Source organism: Lutzomyia longipalpis, chromosome 4 (genome assembly GCF_024334085.1).
Source record: "Lutzomyia longipalpis isolate SR_M1_2022 chromosome 4, ASM2433408v1".
Lineage (NCBI taxonomy): Eukaryota > Metazoa > Arthropoda > Insecta > Diptera > Psychodidae > Lutzomyia > Lutzomyia longipalpis.
In genome coordinates this window covers 7414592-7432289 of record NC_074710.1, presented here as the reverse complement: position 1 = coordinate 7432289, position 17698 = coordinate 7414592, and the positions used below count along the sequence as shown (strand labels likewise).

General features: G+C 38.7%; 2 protein-coding genes across 3 annotated transcripts; both read right to left on the bottom strand.

Annotated features, from left to right (window-relative positions):
- Positions 1 to 9736, bottom strand: LOC129795981 (protein artichoke). Of its 2 annotated transcripts, XM_055837577.1 has the most exons (4): positions 9536 to 9736; positions 4485 to 4787; positions 970 to 4412; positions 1 to 904 (listed from the first exon to the last, which is right to left on the bottom strand). In XM_055837577.1, exons 2-4 carry the CDS (start codon positions 4631 to 4633, stop codon positions 117 to 119), a joined length of 4380 nt encoding a protein of 1459 aa, XP_055693552.1. In that variant the 5' UTR covers positions 4634 to 4787; positions 9536 to 9736; the 3' UTR covers positions 1 to 116. The 2 variants fall into 2 exon arrangements, with proteins under 2 accessions (XP_055693552.1, XP_055693553.1); XM_055837578.1 differs by lacking the exon at positions 9536 to 9736 and having other exon boundaries at positions 4485 to 4877.
- Positions 9737 to 13152: 3416 nt separating this feature from the next.
- LOC129794488 (uncharacterized) lies at positions 13153 to 14129 on the bottom strand. Its single transcript, XM_055835239.1, has 2 exons — positions 13328 to 14129; positions 13153 to 13262 (listed from the first exon to the last, which is right to left on the bottom strand). The coding sequence occupies exons 1-2, from the start codon at positions 14127 to 14129 to the stop codon at positions 13153 to 13155; spliced, it is 912 nt and encodes a 303-aa protein (XP_055691214.1).
- Positions 14130 to 17698: the final 3569 nt, after the last annotated feature.

The window sequence follows — 17698 nt, the reverse complement described above, 5'->3', positions numbered from 1 at the left end:
TCTTAGACACAAGGACGCTATTTTTTTTATTTTCCCCACATATTTACAATCTCAAACAAAATCTACACAACTTTCAATCCACTAAACTTTTTCCTTTTTTATGATTTTTTTTTTATTTACAAAACATGCCTCAGGATGAGGAAGTTAACCAGGAGAAGGGGGAAAAGCCCCAGGGGGAAGGGATGGGCGGTTGAGGCGGAATTTCTGCGTATTTTGTCGAAGGTGTAGTCAAAATCCCTACTTGTTGGTGTTTGATTGTAGCTTCTGTAGTACCAATCCATGTCAGCACGACTCTTGGGCTCCTGCATGTGGGATTCCACCACTGATGTGCTCGTAACGAAATCATTGGAATCTACTTCATTGTCCTGCCCCTGACTATGGAGGTATTCCTCTGTGGCTGGGATATTTTGCACTGCAATCGGTGCTGGGGTGAAGACTTTGGTGATTGTTGATCGGCCGGGGGGACCTTTGAGGCTGCCCTGTTGCGCTCCGGGAGCTACAAGGGCAGACAGGGAACCGGATGTATCACCCGTTGGATTCTCCCAGAATTTGTGCTCCTTCGTAAAGTCAGGACGAGGATAGGAGGAAGCTGCATCCTCCACAGGTGCTGCCAAGTCAACCTCCTCATGCCGGGAAATGTCATTGAGATCGGAAATTACTTCCTGGACAGGAGATGCGGTTGTTGGGGCTTCTGCTAAGGATTCTTCATCCTTCCTGTCTGCATCATTTTGCAATTCGGCATTCCTCTTGGGAGCATCCTGGGAGTCAGCTTCAATAACAATTGGACCCCGTTTAACAGGTTGCCCCTTTACAACAATCCTCCGGGGTGTTTCAGTGACTAAGGGGACTTCTTCCTGGAATTCCTGTGGCCACGTATCATTTGTTGTATTTTTCCCCAAAGCGTCTGTAAATGCAAAGAAATCTCTCAAGAAAATAGGATGAGGGGGAAAAAGTTATTTGAATACAAACCTGTGGAATTTGTGGCATTCCCATAGGGATCATTGATGGGCATAAAACCACCAGCAACACCCGGAAGCATGGGTACAAAGCCACCTTTTTGCACTTGGGCAGGTTCCTGGAAGGGTGTCTGGAAGTATGGGCGGTAGTATTGTGGGTTTTCCTTGGCCATTGGACTTCCTGCACCACTGGGATTCCCCGATTGGGGTTTCTTCGTCTTCCCGAGAAGTTTCAGCAATTCTGGGTCATCTGGACGGTAGACCTGAACCCTTCCACGTCCACGGGATCCCACCGTGTCAGATCTCTCGGTATTCCCACGTCCCTGACCCCAGAGCCGCCCGAGGCCAAGAGTTGTCAGGGGAAGCCCAAAGAAGGTGAATGCTGCTCCTGGGCCAGGTGGTGGAGGTGGTGGGGGTCGCAAATTGTCAGGATTCGCATGGAGGATGGTGTTTGTGAGATTCAGAGGTGTTGCAGCATTGCCCAGGGATGCATTGGCTAGGGAATTGGTGTCATTTAGTGGATAATCCACATACTTCTCAAAGTAGTCACTCTCTTCCGGAGATGGTGGTAGATTCCCTTGATACTCCTCATAGGGAACATCCTCGCATGGACCATCATCCAATTGTCGTGCAAAAATGTCTCCATGCTCATTGGTTAGTGGAAGATTCAGCTGGCTATTGCGTGAATCCGCATCCTGGCAATCAGATCGACTTAACCGGATATCCCGGAGCATTGTTCCATCCCGACATCGGGGCCCTGGAAGTTGAAAATCATTCTCCATCAACCACGAATGGTACCACATGAGATTGCATGAGCAATCCAGGGGATTCCCATCGAGATCCAAAATGGCAATATTTGTCCGGAGATTGCGGAAGGTAGCCTCAGACATGGTTGTCATGCGATTATTCCGCAAGCTCAGCACCCGAAGGCGTGGCATGGTGGCAAAGGGTTCTCCCTGAACGCGACAGATGCGATTATTGTCCAAATTCAGCTCCACAAGCCAATCAAGTTGACGCAGGGGGGATGATGTGACCCTCCGGAGGCCATTATTGGATAAATCCAACACTTCCAGGCTGCGTACGGATCGCAGTGCCGTCTGTTCCAAGTCCCGGAAGTTATTTGCCGAAAGATTGAGGTAGACAATTGATGGGGTGCGATAGAAGGCATTTGGCCCGATGGAAGATAGGAAGTTTTGCTGCAGATGAACAGCTTGGAGATTTGGAAGATTCTCAAATACCCGGTCAGGGATATTGTGCAAATGATTGTCCGCAAGGACGAGTTCCTGCAGCTCCGGGAGATTTCTTATAGCTCCCATTTCCATGGCGCGCATTTCATTGCTCGAAACATCGAGGTACTGCAGCATTGGGAGATTCCGGAAGGAGCCACTTCGAAGGGCTGTGACTTTATTGCTTGCCGCACGGAGTTCCTCTAAGCTACGCCAGGATGCAATGACGTCCGGTGGGAGATCCACGAGATTATTGTAGCTCAAATCAATTTCACGGAGTTCCGTGAGTCCAGCTAAGCTTGCAGGAAGCTCCCGCATGCTATTACTTGAGAGATCGAGTGCTTCAATTGAACGAGTTTGCCGGAATGTTTCCGGCGGGATGAGGGAGATGCTGTTTCGTGATAAATCCAATCGTTTGAGCTGCGGTAGATTCACCAGGAGTTGATTGCTGATCTCCTCGAGGCGATTATTTTGTAGATTGAGATCAATGAGGGTGGGAACTGTGGCGAGACTTCGTTCGTGCAAATGAACAATCCGGTTATCCTTGAGATCGAGACTCTCGAGGCGCATCAACCCCGCCAGGCTGTCATCATCCAAGCCCAAAATGCCATTTTGTGCGAGATTCAGTGACCTCAGCTGTGGCATCTGCTGGAATGTTCCACGTGGGACACGCTGTAGCATATTCCCACTCATATCCAACATCCTCACATTGGGCAGATGGAGTGTCGCCTGTCCCTGCACAAGGGAGGATATTTTATTATTGCGCACCGTGACACGCTCAACGGCCATTGGGAGTCCTGTCAGCATATCCTGCAGATGATTGTCACTGATGTCAATCTCAAAGAGACGATCCAGATTCCGGAAGAGTCCCGGATGAAGGGCAGACAATCCATTGCCGGACAAATCAATTGTCTCCAGCATTGCTGTGCGCACAAAGGATGAAGGATTAATGTCAATTAGGGTATTCTTGGAGACATCGAGACGTCGCAAGGAGGGGAGGCCCATGAGGAGTTGTGGTTCGATGCGCTGGAAGTGATTTTCAGACAAATCCAACCCCTTGAGTCCGGGTAAATTCCAAAATGGCATCGGGAGGATGTCTGAGAGGGAATTATTCTTCAGGCGCAATTCCCGGAGGCCTGGCATTGCCATAAAGGCATCCCGATCAATCATACGGATCATATTGTTGTCCAGGTAGAGTTGTTCCAGCGTCCCGTGCCCCCGGAGAGCACCAAAGGGAATGATCTCCAGGCGATTGTGACTGAGATCGAGAAATTTAAGCCGTGGCAGGGCGTCAAGCATTGAACGTAGCTCCTCAATGCGCCCAATTTCATTCTCCTGCAAATGGAGGAATTCCACACCACTTCCGGATGCCTGAAGGAAGGATTCCGGATGAACGCGACGCAGGTAGTTACTTTCGAGGTGGACAACTTTGAGATTTGGTGTTCGATGGAAGGCCCCGTGGTGAATCTCGGTGATGGCATTGCTGTTGAGATGAAGCTCCCTCAGGGAGGGTAAGTCCACGAAACTTCCCTCACCGAGGGTTGTTATGCGATTTGAGTCGAGTTTGAGAACTTCCAAATTTCCCAGATCTTTTATGGCTCTTCCCACCATTCCCGCATCTGTGATGCGATTCCCACTCAATTTGAGGACTTTCAGCTGCGGCAGACGCGCCAGGGCACGCAGATGAATCCAGTTGATGCCATTATTGGATACATCGATGGATTTGAGGCGTGGAAGATCGTGAAAAAGCCCAGCTTCGAGGCGATTCAGCTTCCCACTCCCTGTGATTGTGACAGTGTCGAGATTTATGAGCTGCCTAAAGCCCATCGGGGAGAGTTCAATGAGGGATGAGCTCTGGATGTTGACGTACCGAAGACGGGGGAGATTAGAGAAATCCGGAGCTCTCTTTAGGCTCTCACTCTGAATGGTGACAGCTTCGAGTTTCCTTAGCCCAGTGAGGCTATCAACAGGGATACTCCGGAGATTCCTTTCAACAATAAAAACCTCCACGAGGCTATCTTCGAGATCATTCAGCCATCCACTGGAGAGACGTTCAAGACCATTGTGGCGCAACATGAGGCGCAGCACCCTCAGTGGAGAGAATGCGCGTCCTGGGAAGGATGGCAGGAGATTATTCTCCAGGATTAGCTCATCAATTTGTCGGTGATTCATTGTTTTAGCCACGGATTTTATGCCAGTCAGAACACGCGGGAGATCACTATGAGAGCACCTGGAAGGAGAAAAATAAGGTAAGTTTTTCTTTCTTCTTCCTTTCTCCCAAATCCTCGAGAATTTTCCTCACCATATTTGCACTTCATCCCCACGCTGGGAACATCGACAGGGTAGAATAATTTCCTGCGGTGGGCAATAGGAGGTGTCCCTCTGGGCGCTAGCTAATGCCACAAATGTGCCACAGAGTAGCAACGAAATCACAAAGCCCATTGTCAGCATCTCTCTATGTCCAGGAGACCCTTTACATGGCTAAATAGTGGGGAATGAGACAGAGAGGGGCTTCCCAAACAATTCACAATTGTGGCTAAAAATTTTAAAAGCTCGCGGTCATCGGCTACCTTGGCCTGGCCACAATTCTCCTCTCTCTCCTCACCTGCAAAAATAAATCATTCAATTGACGACTTTCAATTCTTTGCAAAATTCAATGTGTCTCCCACCATCATTGCTCGTGAAATAAATCAAGACATTTTCCAAGCAGAAGCGGAAAATCATTCTCACAGCCATTCATCCACATCTCCGGTCATTTACAATTTTTTTTTATTCTTTTTTTATTGCAATTTTATTTTATTTTTTATTTTGCGTCAAACGATGGCATTTCTCCACCAAAAGAAATTCTTTTTTGATGTAATTTTGCAATATTGAGGCATTCTGTTGGATCAATTCTGTGTGGTGTTTACGTGCAATCTAATGGCATGTCAATCAATTGAATTCCACAATAATTCTTCTAGCCTCCCCCCCCCGCAAAGGATGAAAATCAATTTCATTTCAAATCTCTTGCAAAAGTGATTTAAATTTATTTTTGAAACATTTTTAGGCGCTAAATGTGGGTGGGGAGGGAGCAATTAGGTAATTGCAGGGCGCCCTATTAAGTATTTGATCTTGTGATGATGATTAGAAGATCAAGAGGTGGTTATCTGGGGAATAATTTGAGTATTTTTATGGAATATTTATGAAATTTTGCAGAATATTTATGAATAATTTGAATATTGACGGTTTTTAGCAGCAAACCTCGTAAATATTTTACAGAATATTATCAAATTTCAATTTTTAGGGATTTTTTTTCTTCTAATTTACAGTAAAAAATATAAAATTCATTAAATTTTAAACGTAATATTTTGATTGTCTTCAAATTAAGGCATTTTGAAGAAAAATTAAAATTTTGAGAGGGAAAATATGTATCGCTTTAAGAGTTTAAAGTTTTGCAAATACGTCGATAGATAATTAAATTCTAGAATTTAACAAAATTTAAAAGAAAAGAAATGATCAAAAGGAATTTACCTGGAAAATGTTTAGGTTTTCTATTGAATATTCTGTTTATTTGTGCACGTAGAATACGCAAAATATCGTTGAATCTTTGTAAATATTGCAAATACTTTTATTTAAAATATTACTTCTCTATTTAATTTATTCCGAATATTTAGTCCTATTCTACGACCAAAAGATCTTTCCTATTTCAAGAAATTAGTACTGAAATTTCCAGGATTTCAAGGATTTCGTGCTCGCTGAATAGGATCCATTGTTTGTTAAATATTCCAAATATTTTCTAAAAGAAACCCAAATCTTTGTATTTTATAATTCACAAAAATATTCTTTTGAAGGAATATTACTAAAAAAAATCATTCTTAAGTGGATAATGCATCCGAAAACTCACAATAGATTCCATAAATTTAGTTTTAAAAAACTATTTAGCAAAGAATAGTTTAAATACAATTCTGTAGATTTTTTTTTATAATTTTCAAAGCCGTCGAAAATGGATTAAAAAAGGATTCGGCATTTCTTTACAGATGTTTGACATTTCTTTTCTAACGTTTGATAGTGATTTTTAATATTTGACAATTATTTTTAAGGATTTTGACGTTTCTTTTTTAACATTTGACGTTCATTGCGAGTTTTTAAGCATATTTTCTAAGGTTTGACATGTTACTTTTTAAACAATTTATGATAATTTCTAACTCTGATGTTTCTTTTCTAACGTTTGACATTTCTTTTATAAATTTCCTCTTTTTAATAAAATTATTTGAAAAATCCCTTTACAAATTTTTAATGTATTTTTTAGTCTGAAAATAATTTTATTTTACTTTCAAAATTCAGTCTGAACTTTCTGAATTATCAGAGGATGTTTAAACATCCAAGAATTATCCTTTCTGACTACGTCTCTGAGAGAATTTCATGAAACGTTCTATAATTTTATTTCATAACTAATTTGACGATTAATTAGGCGCTTTCAAAAACAATCAGAAAGCTCAAAAGAACTTTTTGTGCTTCAATGAAAAATATCCTAGAGATAATAGATTATGTAGCTGCGGGGACAATCCCAAAATTAAAAGATCAAAAAGAGGAAATTAAAGATAAATCTCTAACTAAAGAAATATGCTAAAAAGGTTTGTTTGTTTGTAGTTCTGAAAATGTGTCAAACATCAAGGTAAATTCCTTTGTAGCAGTACAGACAAAAAAAAAAAAGAAGATTACCCAACATGTTTGCCAATTGAAGATGGGAGCGCGATAGGGAAGGTAATTAGGGAGAAGCCATTATACATAGAGAAGCTCTCTGAATTGGTTCACAGTGCGTGAGATGAAAATAAAAGACCATCGATTAGCATCACTTTAAACGTGACATGTTTGAATTAGCTGCAAAAAAAGGTGATTTGCAAAAAGCCGCGACAATTGCTTCAAATTGATCTGCATTCATTCTCTAAATGTTTATGTGGTTTTTATTCCCATTTTTATTAATTGAATTGGGCGTGCGATAGAATGAAATGGAAAATAACGCGGGTGGTCACTCACATTGTGATCAAGTGCGTGTGTTCGAATTTTTATGCACAGCGCAAACACCATAAGGCCCAAATGTAGGTCCCCACATATAGGAAAGAAAACCGCATAATCACTTTCTCATAGTCACGCTCTATGGGACATCGCACCAACTTCACACTCCCCCTAAAATAAAAATTCGAGGAAAGAAGAAAAAAAAGAGTACTCGCGGTATCACCCATAATTGGCCTCCACAGCATTGTATTAATTACACACTTTCCACACTCTCTGCCAAGAGAATATTAAAAGAAAAACGAAGATATTCGATGGTCAATGTTTTGGCGGAAGTGGAAGAGATTTCTCTGTGCGCAAAATCACTTTCAAAGGTACGCGGTGGAGCAGCATAGAAAAAAAATGATTTTCTGCAGCAAAGAGTTGAATATTTGCGGATGATTTTCACGCTCAGTTTACCAAACAGCCTGTATTTTGCGTTGTGACACAATTTAGCAGCAAGAGATTGCTGATGATGGCATGTAAAAGAGGGATAAAGTCACAAAATTGCCTCGGCAAGAGGTGGAGGAGGAAGTCACTGAGAATCCAGCCAAGTTTGAAAAATCCGCAAGCGCATCTAACAAGAAGAACCGCAAGGATTTTTGCTACAAAACACCGCACAGAATGATCTCAATTGAGCTTCTTGAAGATTGTAAAGAAGAAGATGTCTCAAAAAGAGTTTAATGTGTTTTGTTTTTAGAACAAGAAAACATTTTCTACAAACATTGAGTTAACCAGGTTAACCCTTAAAAGGCCGAAATTCCTAAAGTTTCGAAAAGCTTCAGAGGGTCCATTGATGACCCCATATTTGCCGATTTTTGAACGAAACAAAAAAATACGATTTAAGAGGCAAGAATTTTCATTTTTTTATGTGAAATCAGCGAAAAACATTCTGAAAAATACTAAAGAATTCAATAACCACGCCCCATACATTTTTGCGCATGAAGCATATGCGTCAGTGATTCATTAAAGAGTTTTATTTTGTTAAATTGCCAAGAAAAAAGAGTATTATCAATGTAATGATACTATAGTTAGAAAAATAAACTGTAGACGTTAGAAAAATTCAAATTTTAAAAAGAAAATGTCAAACACAGAGACAAAATTTTAACTTTAGAAAATAATGTTATGCTTTGGAACAAACGTCAAATGTCAGAAAAGAATGTCAAAATGAAATGACTTTTAAAAACGTCAAGGGCATGGAAAAAACTCAAATATTAGAAAAACTACGTTAAAGCCTAGAACAAACGTTAAACGTTTGAAAAGAAATGTCAAATGAGATGTTTTAAAAATTAACGTCAAATATAAAGAAGAAACCACTATATAATAAACAAAGAAAAAAAAACGGTGATCGTTAGAACAGGGACATCAGAAGAAATATTAAACGTTAGAATAAATAGCTAGAAACCTCAATGATTGAAAAAAAAAAGTTTTAATAACGTTAAAAAAAATAATGTCAAACTTTGTAAAAAATCAACCAAAAATGGAAAATAAATGCCAAACGTTAGAATTACACAAACAATTTGTAAAAGCAGGTGATTCGAATCAAATAGCTGTTTTATATGATTTTTTAATCTCAATATTCATAAAGTTTTACATTTAAATCGTTCTTTTTTACGATTCTTAGTTTCCTTTAAATAAAAAAAATCTTAAGGTACCCCTTGTAACGTTTCTAAAATTCTGCATATAAGAATATTTCGTTCTAGAATGTTAAACACTCACAGTTTTTTTTATTAGAGAAATTAATATTTTTTCTCTAAATAATTCCTCTACTATTCTTCCCAAAGATTTCTTTTCAATTAAATTATTCTTTGATTTTCTATACACCCTTTTCGCACCTTTTAAAAGGAATTTTGAAATAGTAAATTGCCTATGCAAAGTGGAAATTGCATATATGATACAAAATATGCGAAATTTCAACACAAATCACTGCGCAAATACGGAGAAATTTAATTTAACGCCATAATACAGAATATATAACCTTTTAATGAATTCAAAGTAAAATAAAAATCATATTTCTCTCAAAGCACGAATGCCCGGAAGTTTTTTTTAAAGAGGCGCAAATTTAATTGCTTTTTATTAAAAAGAAGAAAAAAAGCTCTTCAGTGAGTAATTTCGTTACAATACGAATCTCCTGAATTAATCTTTTCGGTGGTTTTTCTCTTATTCATATGAGGGGATATCCACTTCTTTCTCGTTTCTTCTCTGAAAAATTGTTATATCACATCACATTTTTCCATAAGAATGATTTTTCTTCACTACATGGAGCTTTCACCAATTTATTTGGTTGAAGAATAATAAATAAAATATTTTCCAAGCACTCACTTTTTGTTATTAAATAATCCTTTCTTGGTTGGATTTTGTATTATTTCACTGAATTAACTTTTTTTTTGTTTCACTGAAAATCCTCAGAAAAAGAACTTCTTTAGTCTTTTATTTGGTTTTCACTTTTATGTAATATTTTTCTTTTCTCTTGGTGGAATGAAGATGAATAATTATTCAAAAGTAGAGCTTTTTCGTTTAAAAAAAAAATGAACCGCCACGGACAACTCTTCGTAGCAAACTGACTGTATACATGGTTCATGAAGCGCTGGAAGAGCTCCATCCTCCCCCACATTCAGCCAATATAAAGCCATATAACGAAACAGCCAAGCACGAGACAATGCGAACGATTTTCCTGGATGACTCTTTCGCGGTGCAACAAACTGTGGCGGTGTTTGACATGAAAATCTTTTGGAATTTCTCAATTTTTCCTTTTTAAAATTCTTCAAATGTCGAAGGATCTTTCGGAGCTTTTGAGAACTTTTCAAGGACTTTTGTGAGGAACTTCTTCAGCTCAATAGAAGATGAAAGTGAAACACTTAACGTGCTGCTATATACAAAAAGTTCTGCCCAGGTGAGTCAGAGTACTACTACTATACATAAAATTGTACTTTACAGACGGAGAAACTCTCTGTTGTGGATACTTATGCAAAAGAAAAAAATAAGAGAAGTGGAGGTACAAAAAAAGGCGAGTAAGCAAGAAGCTCACTTCTTCAGGACCATGGAAGCGTATCGCTCGTGCCCCAAACAATGGTCTTTCTTCTCTCTCGCATTAGTCAATTAAACTCGCCGTCGCTGTTTGAGAAACAAACTTGTCTGTTTTCAAATGGTGACGAAAATATTCCATAGAACACGCTGAAAATATGTAAATGCAAAGTCTATAAATAGCTGCAGAGTATAGATTAATCAGAAAAGGGAATGTACTGGTAAGTTTCACTTACGGGCTGTGATTCTTCCTTCAGAGGTCAGTCTAAGTGTGATATTTGATATAAGTTTGGTGGTGCAAACTCTGGGGGAAGGCTAACTCGCGCATTGGCTGTGATTCGTGGCGCGAGTTAGCCTTCCCCAGAGTTTGCACCACCAAACTTATATCAAATATCACACTTAGACTGACCTCTGAAGGAAGAATCACAGCCCGTAAGTGAAACTTACCAGTACATTCCCTTTTCTGATTAATCTATACTCTGCAGCTATTTATAGACTTTGCATTTACATATATTTAACTTGGCCTCTGAAGGAAGAATCACAGCCCGTAAGTGAAACTTACCATGTACATTCCCTTTTCTCCTTAATCTGTACCATGTAGCTATATACATTTATATTTTACCGTTATTTTTACTTTACATTTACATTTATATTTATATACCTTATATATAAGGCGCCCCGCTTCGCGGGGCGCCAAATAGTTAGCGTACTGATTAAACATGCAACTATATATATATTTTATATTTTACCGTTATATTTTACTCTGCATTTATACTCATATATCTTATATATAAGGCGCCCCGCTTCGCGGGGCGCCGGATAGTTAACGTATTGATTAAATAAAATATTGAAACCCTAATATCTCCTGAACGGCTCCATAGATTTTCTTAAATGACCTATCGTTGGAAAGGTCTTGACCTCAGCTATAACATACTGAAATTTTAACGAAATGCATAGTACAGTTTTTGAGATATTTAGACTTAAAAATTTTGGATATGCAAAATATCGACTTTAGCGCCTCTTGCGGTCATTTCTCGAAATTGCAATGTTCTAGACATTTGTAGGGTTTCCCGAAACCTTTCATTTGCGCTTGAGTTGATTAAAATCAGACTTGTAGAACCCGAGATATGACATGCCAACTTTGGAAGGCTATATCTCGAGAATGGCGACATAGATTTTCTTCATTTTTGGCATGGAGCTAGATAATATAGCCAGCTATAACATATAAAAATTTGAAGAAAATGCATCGTGTAGTTTTCGAGATATTCATCGAAAACTCATCGAAAATTTTGTTTCTAATTTTTGGCCCCCTAGCGGTCACTTTTGAAACTTCGGATGTTCTAGAGAGTTGTAGGGTTTGTTGAGAGCTTTCATTTGAGCCCGGGTTGATCAAAATCGGTCAAGCCGTTTTCGAGTTATGGTCGATTTTCGATGAAAAATTGTGGCGGCCATATTGACTAAACGGCTTGACCGATTTTCGAAAATGAGGTATCGTTGGAAAGCTCTTGATGGCCCCTACAACATACCAAAATTTCAGACCTCTAGCTATAATAAGGCCTGAGATATAGCGAAAACAAAATTTAGGGGTGTTCCAAAATGGCGGACGGAGGGGTGGGGGGGTAAATTTGACCTCACCATCAGACGACATCAGGTCGATATACTAACTTTGCCTTTTACCGCAAGTCTTTATCTATTACCGTTCTCTTGTAATCAAGCGTCAAACTCCGGCCGGCCGGACGGACGGACGGACGGACGGCCGGCCGGACGGCCGGAAGAATTTTTTTTTGACATACGTTTTTTGGAATGTGGGGACCCTAATTCGTGCTCATCCCGAGTTTGAGCCCGATCTGACGACATTGCATTTTAGGTGGTACACAGAAGCTGTGCTATTCTTTTCTTCGAAAGAATCACAGCTAAAAAGGGGTTTATAAGTTTCTTTTTTTTTAATTCACGTTTAAAGACGTTTGGGGGGTGTTTTCCTTCTTCCTCAGGTATGGAATTCTTGAAGGGAAAAGTTTTTGGGATCTAAAATGAATAATTAGCTTGATGTTTGTTTTATGTATTTATTTAAACAAAAAATTAGGTGCGTTTCTTAATATTGCACCGTATAGTTTGTGTAGTAATAATTCAGTACATATAATAACAATTTCAAGTTACAAGTTTTGCCTTTTCCGAAAGTGTTTTTCCAACAAAAAATTTTAATACAATCCCAGTATGTAAAAAGGATACTGGGAATTATTTGAAAAATAGTTTTAAGTTCTTTTAATATCAAGAGCATGAAGATCGACTTACTATTAAGAAAGCCGTTTCAGCTCATAAGAGAAATCCAGAATTCATAAAAAAAGTTTTAACAATACCCGGCTTCGGGTGAATCATAATTTTCATCAGAGTCTGAGATCGCAGAAGTGTTTATATCATCGTCGGGGGGATCAGGGGGTTTAGGACGGAGGATAGGGCCAGGACCAGGAGAAATGGATGGGATAAAGGGGACAGAAGGGGATAATAAGGGAAGGGAAGGGGGAATATCATTTGATGTGCCAACAGGCATCATTGTTGTGGATGTTTGTGAATGAGTTGGTGTTGTCGTTTGAGTTATAGAATTTTTGTGTGAATAATTACTTTGGCCATCAAGAGCCTTTGGGAGGTTGTGATTTATACCTTTTGATTTTCTAAGTGATTTAAGTTCTTGCGTCTTATTGTTTAAGCGTTTGGCTTGTTTGAATGTCATTTTGCGAGATCGTTTTTTCGGAGAAAGGCTTACAGTTTTTTCATGGTCATTTTTGGTAGTATTAATATTTGAGGAAGGTGGTCTCTCTTTTGTTGTAGTGGATGCGGCCGTTGATGATGTACGTGGCATATCCTTAGGCGGAGTGGTATCCATCGCAGACACAGCTACGTTCCCAGAATTTGAAGATTTAGTGAGTGAAGAATGAGAGTTGCCCGTAGGATGGGAGGTGGTTGTATCCATTGATGATCTTGAAGACACCACTGAAGGCATGCCTTTGGATGGTGAAGATTGCAAAACCTTTGAGAAAGATGGTTTGCTGACATTTTTTGAAGAAGAAGGATGTGGAGTGGGAATAGCTTTACGTTTCCTAAATTCCTGTCTGGCAAGATTGTATGGGATTCGCATAGTCACGCGAATAGCGTTGATCTCCCGTTCTTCCAAATAAATGGGGCATGTCTTGCTGAAGCTGGGATGAGACCCATTACAGTTGACGCACTTTGCCGGTGAGGTGCATTGCTCATTCCCGTGATAATCTTGGGCACAAAACCCACAAAGATGCTTCGCCGATGAACTGCAGCGTTTCTTGGTGTGTCCGATCTTTTGACATATAACACACCTGAATGGGGCAGGTATGTACAGTTCGGTTTTGAGGTGGATAAATCCTACCCGTACTTCCGCTGGGCATACAGGGGTGTTGAAGGTGAGCAAATGTGTTGGTGTGTCGATCCATGTGTTGCCCTCTTTCTTCTTCAAACGCTGCACATTGATAACATGCTGATCGGCCAATTTCTCGGAAATACGTTCAAGTTTAATTTTCATGATGTGTTTGCAGCGAATCAGTGCATGTGACTGATTAAGCACACCATTCTCAGAAATTGAAACTGGAAGCTTTTTAGCCCCAAAAGTTTTTGCTGCCTTCAGTGCCTCAATTTGCTGTGCATTTTGCGTTTGTATGAGAATGTCGCCACTTCCGAGAATTGTGCAGTTTTTGAACCCATCTTTGCTTATGAGCTCAAGACCCTCGTGGATGTCGAATACATCAAGATTCCTTATGGTGTCTCCTCCCAAGACGAAGTACTTTTCTACATCCGAGGGATGTGTAAAGAATGATGTCTTCATAGCTTTGTATGTCTTCTTTTTTGGCACTTCATTTACAGCGGGCATTTCGCCACGATGTACAATGTTATAAAGGTTAAATGGCTCAGGGGGGCCTGGGCCCCCCGATAATTCACTCATCACTTAAATAAAACTTTTTTAGATGAACTTTTCCGATAGGAGTGAAAAAAAATCAATAAATCAAATAATAAACCTTTTAAGGCTTAAAAATCAAAAATTTCGCTCTGTGCTCTCACAATCACGTCTAGCTCGTTTAGGAGTTTACACAGGACTGATGTTTGTTTAAATGAAAAATATTCTATTATTCGGATTTTGAAAGAATGAGTCAATACTCGTTAAAAAAATTAGCAATATCCGTCAAGAATTTTATGAAATTCTCCAAGAATTTTATTTTATTCGTCAATAGGAAGCCTTATTTAGATTATTCACAAATTCCTGTTAAAAATTGAGTCGTGTTCAGCGATTGAAATATTCTTGAAATCTTTGAAATTTCAGAAGAAATTCTTGAAATTTCAACGATTTCTTCACTGAATACGGCTCATTATTCGTAATATTTGCCAGATAAACCGGATAAACCTCCCAATGGTTGTAAGGTATACGTTGTAGACATCTTTCTGCTATTTTGCAATTAATTTATTTCAAAATAACAATTCGAGAATCAAGATTTCCCTCTTCATCAGGCCTTCATGAAAATAAAAACTCTAAAAAATTCCTTTTTAAAACCTCTAATAAATTCTTTTTTCTCTCTCTTCTAAAAATTCAAAATTAATCCTCAATGAAAAGCATAAAATTTATTCTTCACAACGAATAAAAAAATCTGCGACAAAATAAACAATGGATAAGAAATGGCAGAGAGAAGAAAAAAATTGTGAGCACAAGAAATGCTTAAATTGATTAACCCATGACGTATTTTTTCGCATGCATCATGTCTTTTGCTCTTCAAATCACTTTCATGCATCACCATTGTCTCCATCAGGAGTGTAATTCCGAAATCTTTTGCTTCTTTGATATTTACAAAAAATGTGCGGCAATTTTCATACCCACGCGCGGGGGTGGAGGTTGAGCTACATTAGGGGATTTTGCAATGCAATTTGGTGCAGATAAATGCGCGAAAAGGGGGTTGTTGCGCGGCTGCATTGAAGACGATGCATGAGCATTCCTCACAGCATTGACTTGTGATGGGGCTCGTGATTTGGGGGGAAATCAAAGGAAAGGGAATTCAAGGCTAGCGTCTTTCGCGCGCGCATGGACGCTATTAATAGAATATATCATTATATATTACTACACTTCTTAACTGACCACAACGTCATCTAGAGTATACTATACCGTGTGCCGAAGGATCTGTTCGCAAAGTTTTTACAAAGTAATATTCAAAGAGAATAAAAAAACCTTTAGCAGGAAAATTCGTCGAAGGAAACAAAAGGAATTTATTCGTTTTATTCTTATTCTTTATCATGTAGAAATCAAGAATTTAAAATCCCTAAAGAACTTTTAGCTGTGTTTCTTTCAGACACAGCTTTTGTGTACCGAGCAAAATCGAAAGTCGTCAGATCGGGCTCAAACTTGGGATGAGCACGAATTAGGGTCCCCACATTCCAAAAAACGTATGCGCCAAAAATTTTTTTTCCGGCCGTCCGTCCGTCCGGAGTATAACGCTAAATTGCAAGAGAACGGTAATAGATAGAGACTTGCGGTAAACGGCAAAGTTTAAAAGTCGACTGGAAGACGTCCGATTATGACGTCAAAATTTACCCCCCACCCCCGCGTCCGCCATTTTGAATAACCTCAAAATTTTGTTTTCGCTATATCTCAGCCCCTGTAATAGCTAAAAATCTGAAATTTTGATATGTTGTAGGGGCCATCAAGAGCTTTCCAACGATACCTCATTTTCGAAAATCGGTCAAGCCGTTTAGACAATATGGCCGCCACAATTTTTCATCGAAAATCGACCATAACTCGAAAACGGCTTGACCGATTTTGATCAACCCGGGGTCAAATGAAAGATCTCAACAAACCCTACAACTCTCTAGAACATCCGAAGTTTCAAAAGTGACCGCTAGGGGGCCAAAAATCAAAAACAAAATTTTCGATGAGTTTTCGATGAATATCTCGAAAACGGCGACATAAATTTTTTTCATTTTTTGATATGTTGTAGCTGACTATATTATCTAGCTCCATGCCAAAAATGAAGAAAATCTATGGATCCGTTTTCGAGATATAGCCTTCCAAAGTTGGCATGTCATATCTCGGGTTCTACATGTCCGATCTTGATCAACTCAAGCGCAAATGAAAGGTTTCGAGAAACCCTACAAATGTCTAGAACATTGCAACTTCGAGAAATGACCACAAGAGGCGCTAAAGTCAAAAACAAAGTTTTCGAAAATTTCGAACTCGAATTTTTCGAAAATGGCGACATAAATTTTTCTCATTTTTCGATATGTTATAGCTGACTTCAAGACCTTTCAAACAAAAAAAAATTTATGAAAATCTATGGATCCGTTCTCGAGATATGGCGTTTTAAAGATTTCTTGAGGAATGACTTTTCAACTTTTCCCGACTTTGTGCGTATTTAAATTAATTCGCGTTCTAGTTTGCTCTCACAAAATTGGTACACTGAAAGAAACACAGCTCCCGTAAGCTTGGTCAGCTTACCAGTACATTTTGTTTTTCAATGGAATCAACAGAGGAAAAACGACAAATATTTACCCAAAAATGTCCATAATGACGTCAATATTGTGAATTTTTGTCTTTTAATGCATAAAGAGTATAAATTCCATGTCAATAATCATCATCATAACCCTTGGAGGATTTTGCTAGGCCACCGTGGCCAATTAAATATTTTTTAAATCGACACAGAATAAAGTCTTTTAAACATATCGTGCTAATTTGTACACCTGTTTGTAGAGCAGTTCTATTACTTCAAGATCGTCGAAAGAAAACTTGGAAAAATATTTTCTTTTGAGAGAAAATGAGGGTCAAATTTTTGAGGTTAGAAACCTCTATCCTTCAAGTGTTAATAATTCATATTTGTGACACCATTGTTTGAATTTTATTCAAATCTTTGGCACATTTATCAAATTAATCCCAGTGGAAAAAGAAAAGTTTCTTTGGCAATTTTTAGTTCTTTTTTTGACTCCCTACAAGATTCCAATTGTTCTCTCGAATGTGGAATTTTTCCATAGAGAAACGTATAAACTCCTTTGCATTTGAATTATTGGAGTATTTATACATTTATGGCGTTTCTTTTGACTATAAAAATGTCGCCATATGAAAATTTTGCCCCAGATTAATCTAAATTAATTAAATCAACTTAATTTTTGTAAATTCCACAGTTGTTTTGGGACACACTGTGAACATTATTGAGGAAATTGTTCTTACACGGTTTCCCTAACACACTCACCCACATTTCACACAGGGTCATCAAAAAGAATGGAAATTAAAGATGAAGTTTTCCGTTCTTAATTCATTAGAGAATCTTTTAAATTCTCAAAATTATCTAAAGAACAAATTAAAATAAAATCTTTAAATAAATATTATTAGACTTGTTTATGCTGTGGAGTGTCTGTAGATCACCCTATGTGGCATAAATATAGTTTAGAGTTAGAACTATACAATGT

Coding starts and splice junctions, on each gene's coding strand:
- LOC129795981 (XM_055837577.1), bottom strand. CDS start 4,633: ATGCTGACAATGGGCTTTGTGATTTCGTTGCTACTCTGTGGCACATTT. Junction 4,413..4,484: donor GGGGATGAAGTGCAAATATG/GTGAGGAAAATT, acceptor TTCTCCTTCCAG/GTGCTCTCATAGTGATCTCC. Junction 905..969: donor GAATGCCACAAATTCCACAG/GTTTGTATTCAA, acceptor TTGCATTTACAG/ACGCTTTGGGGAAAAATACA.
- LOC129794488 (XM_055835239.1), bottom strand. CDS start 14,129: ATGCCCGCTGTAAATGAAGTGCCAAAAAAGAAGACATACAAAGCTATG. Junction 13,263..13,327: donor CAGACAGGAATTTAGGAAAC/GTAAAGCTATTC, acceptor TCTTTCTCAAAG/GTTTTGCAATCTTCACCATC.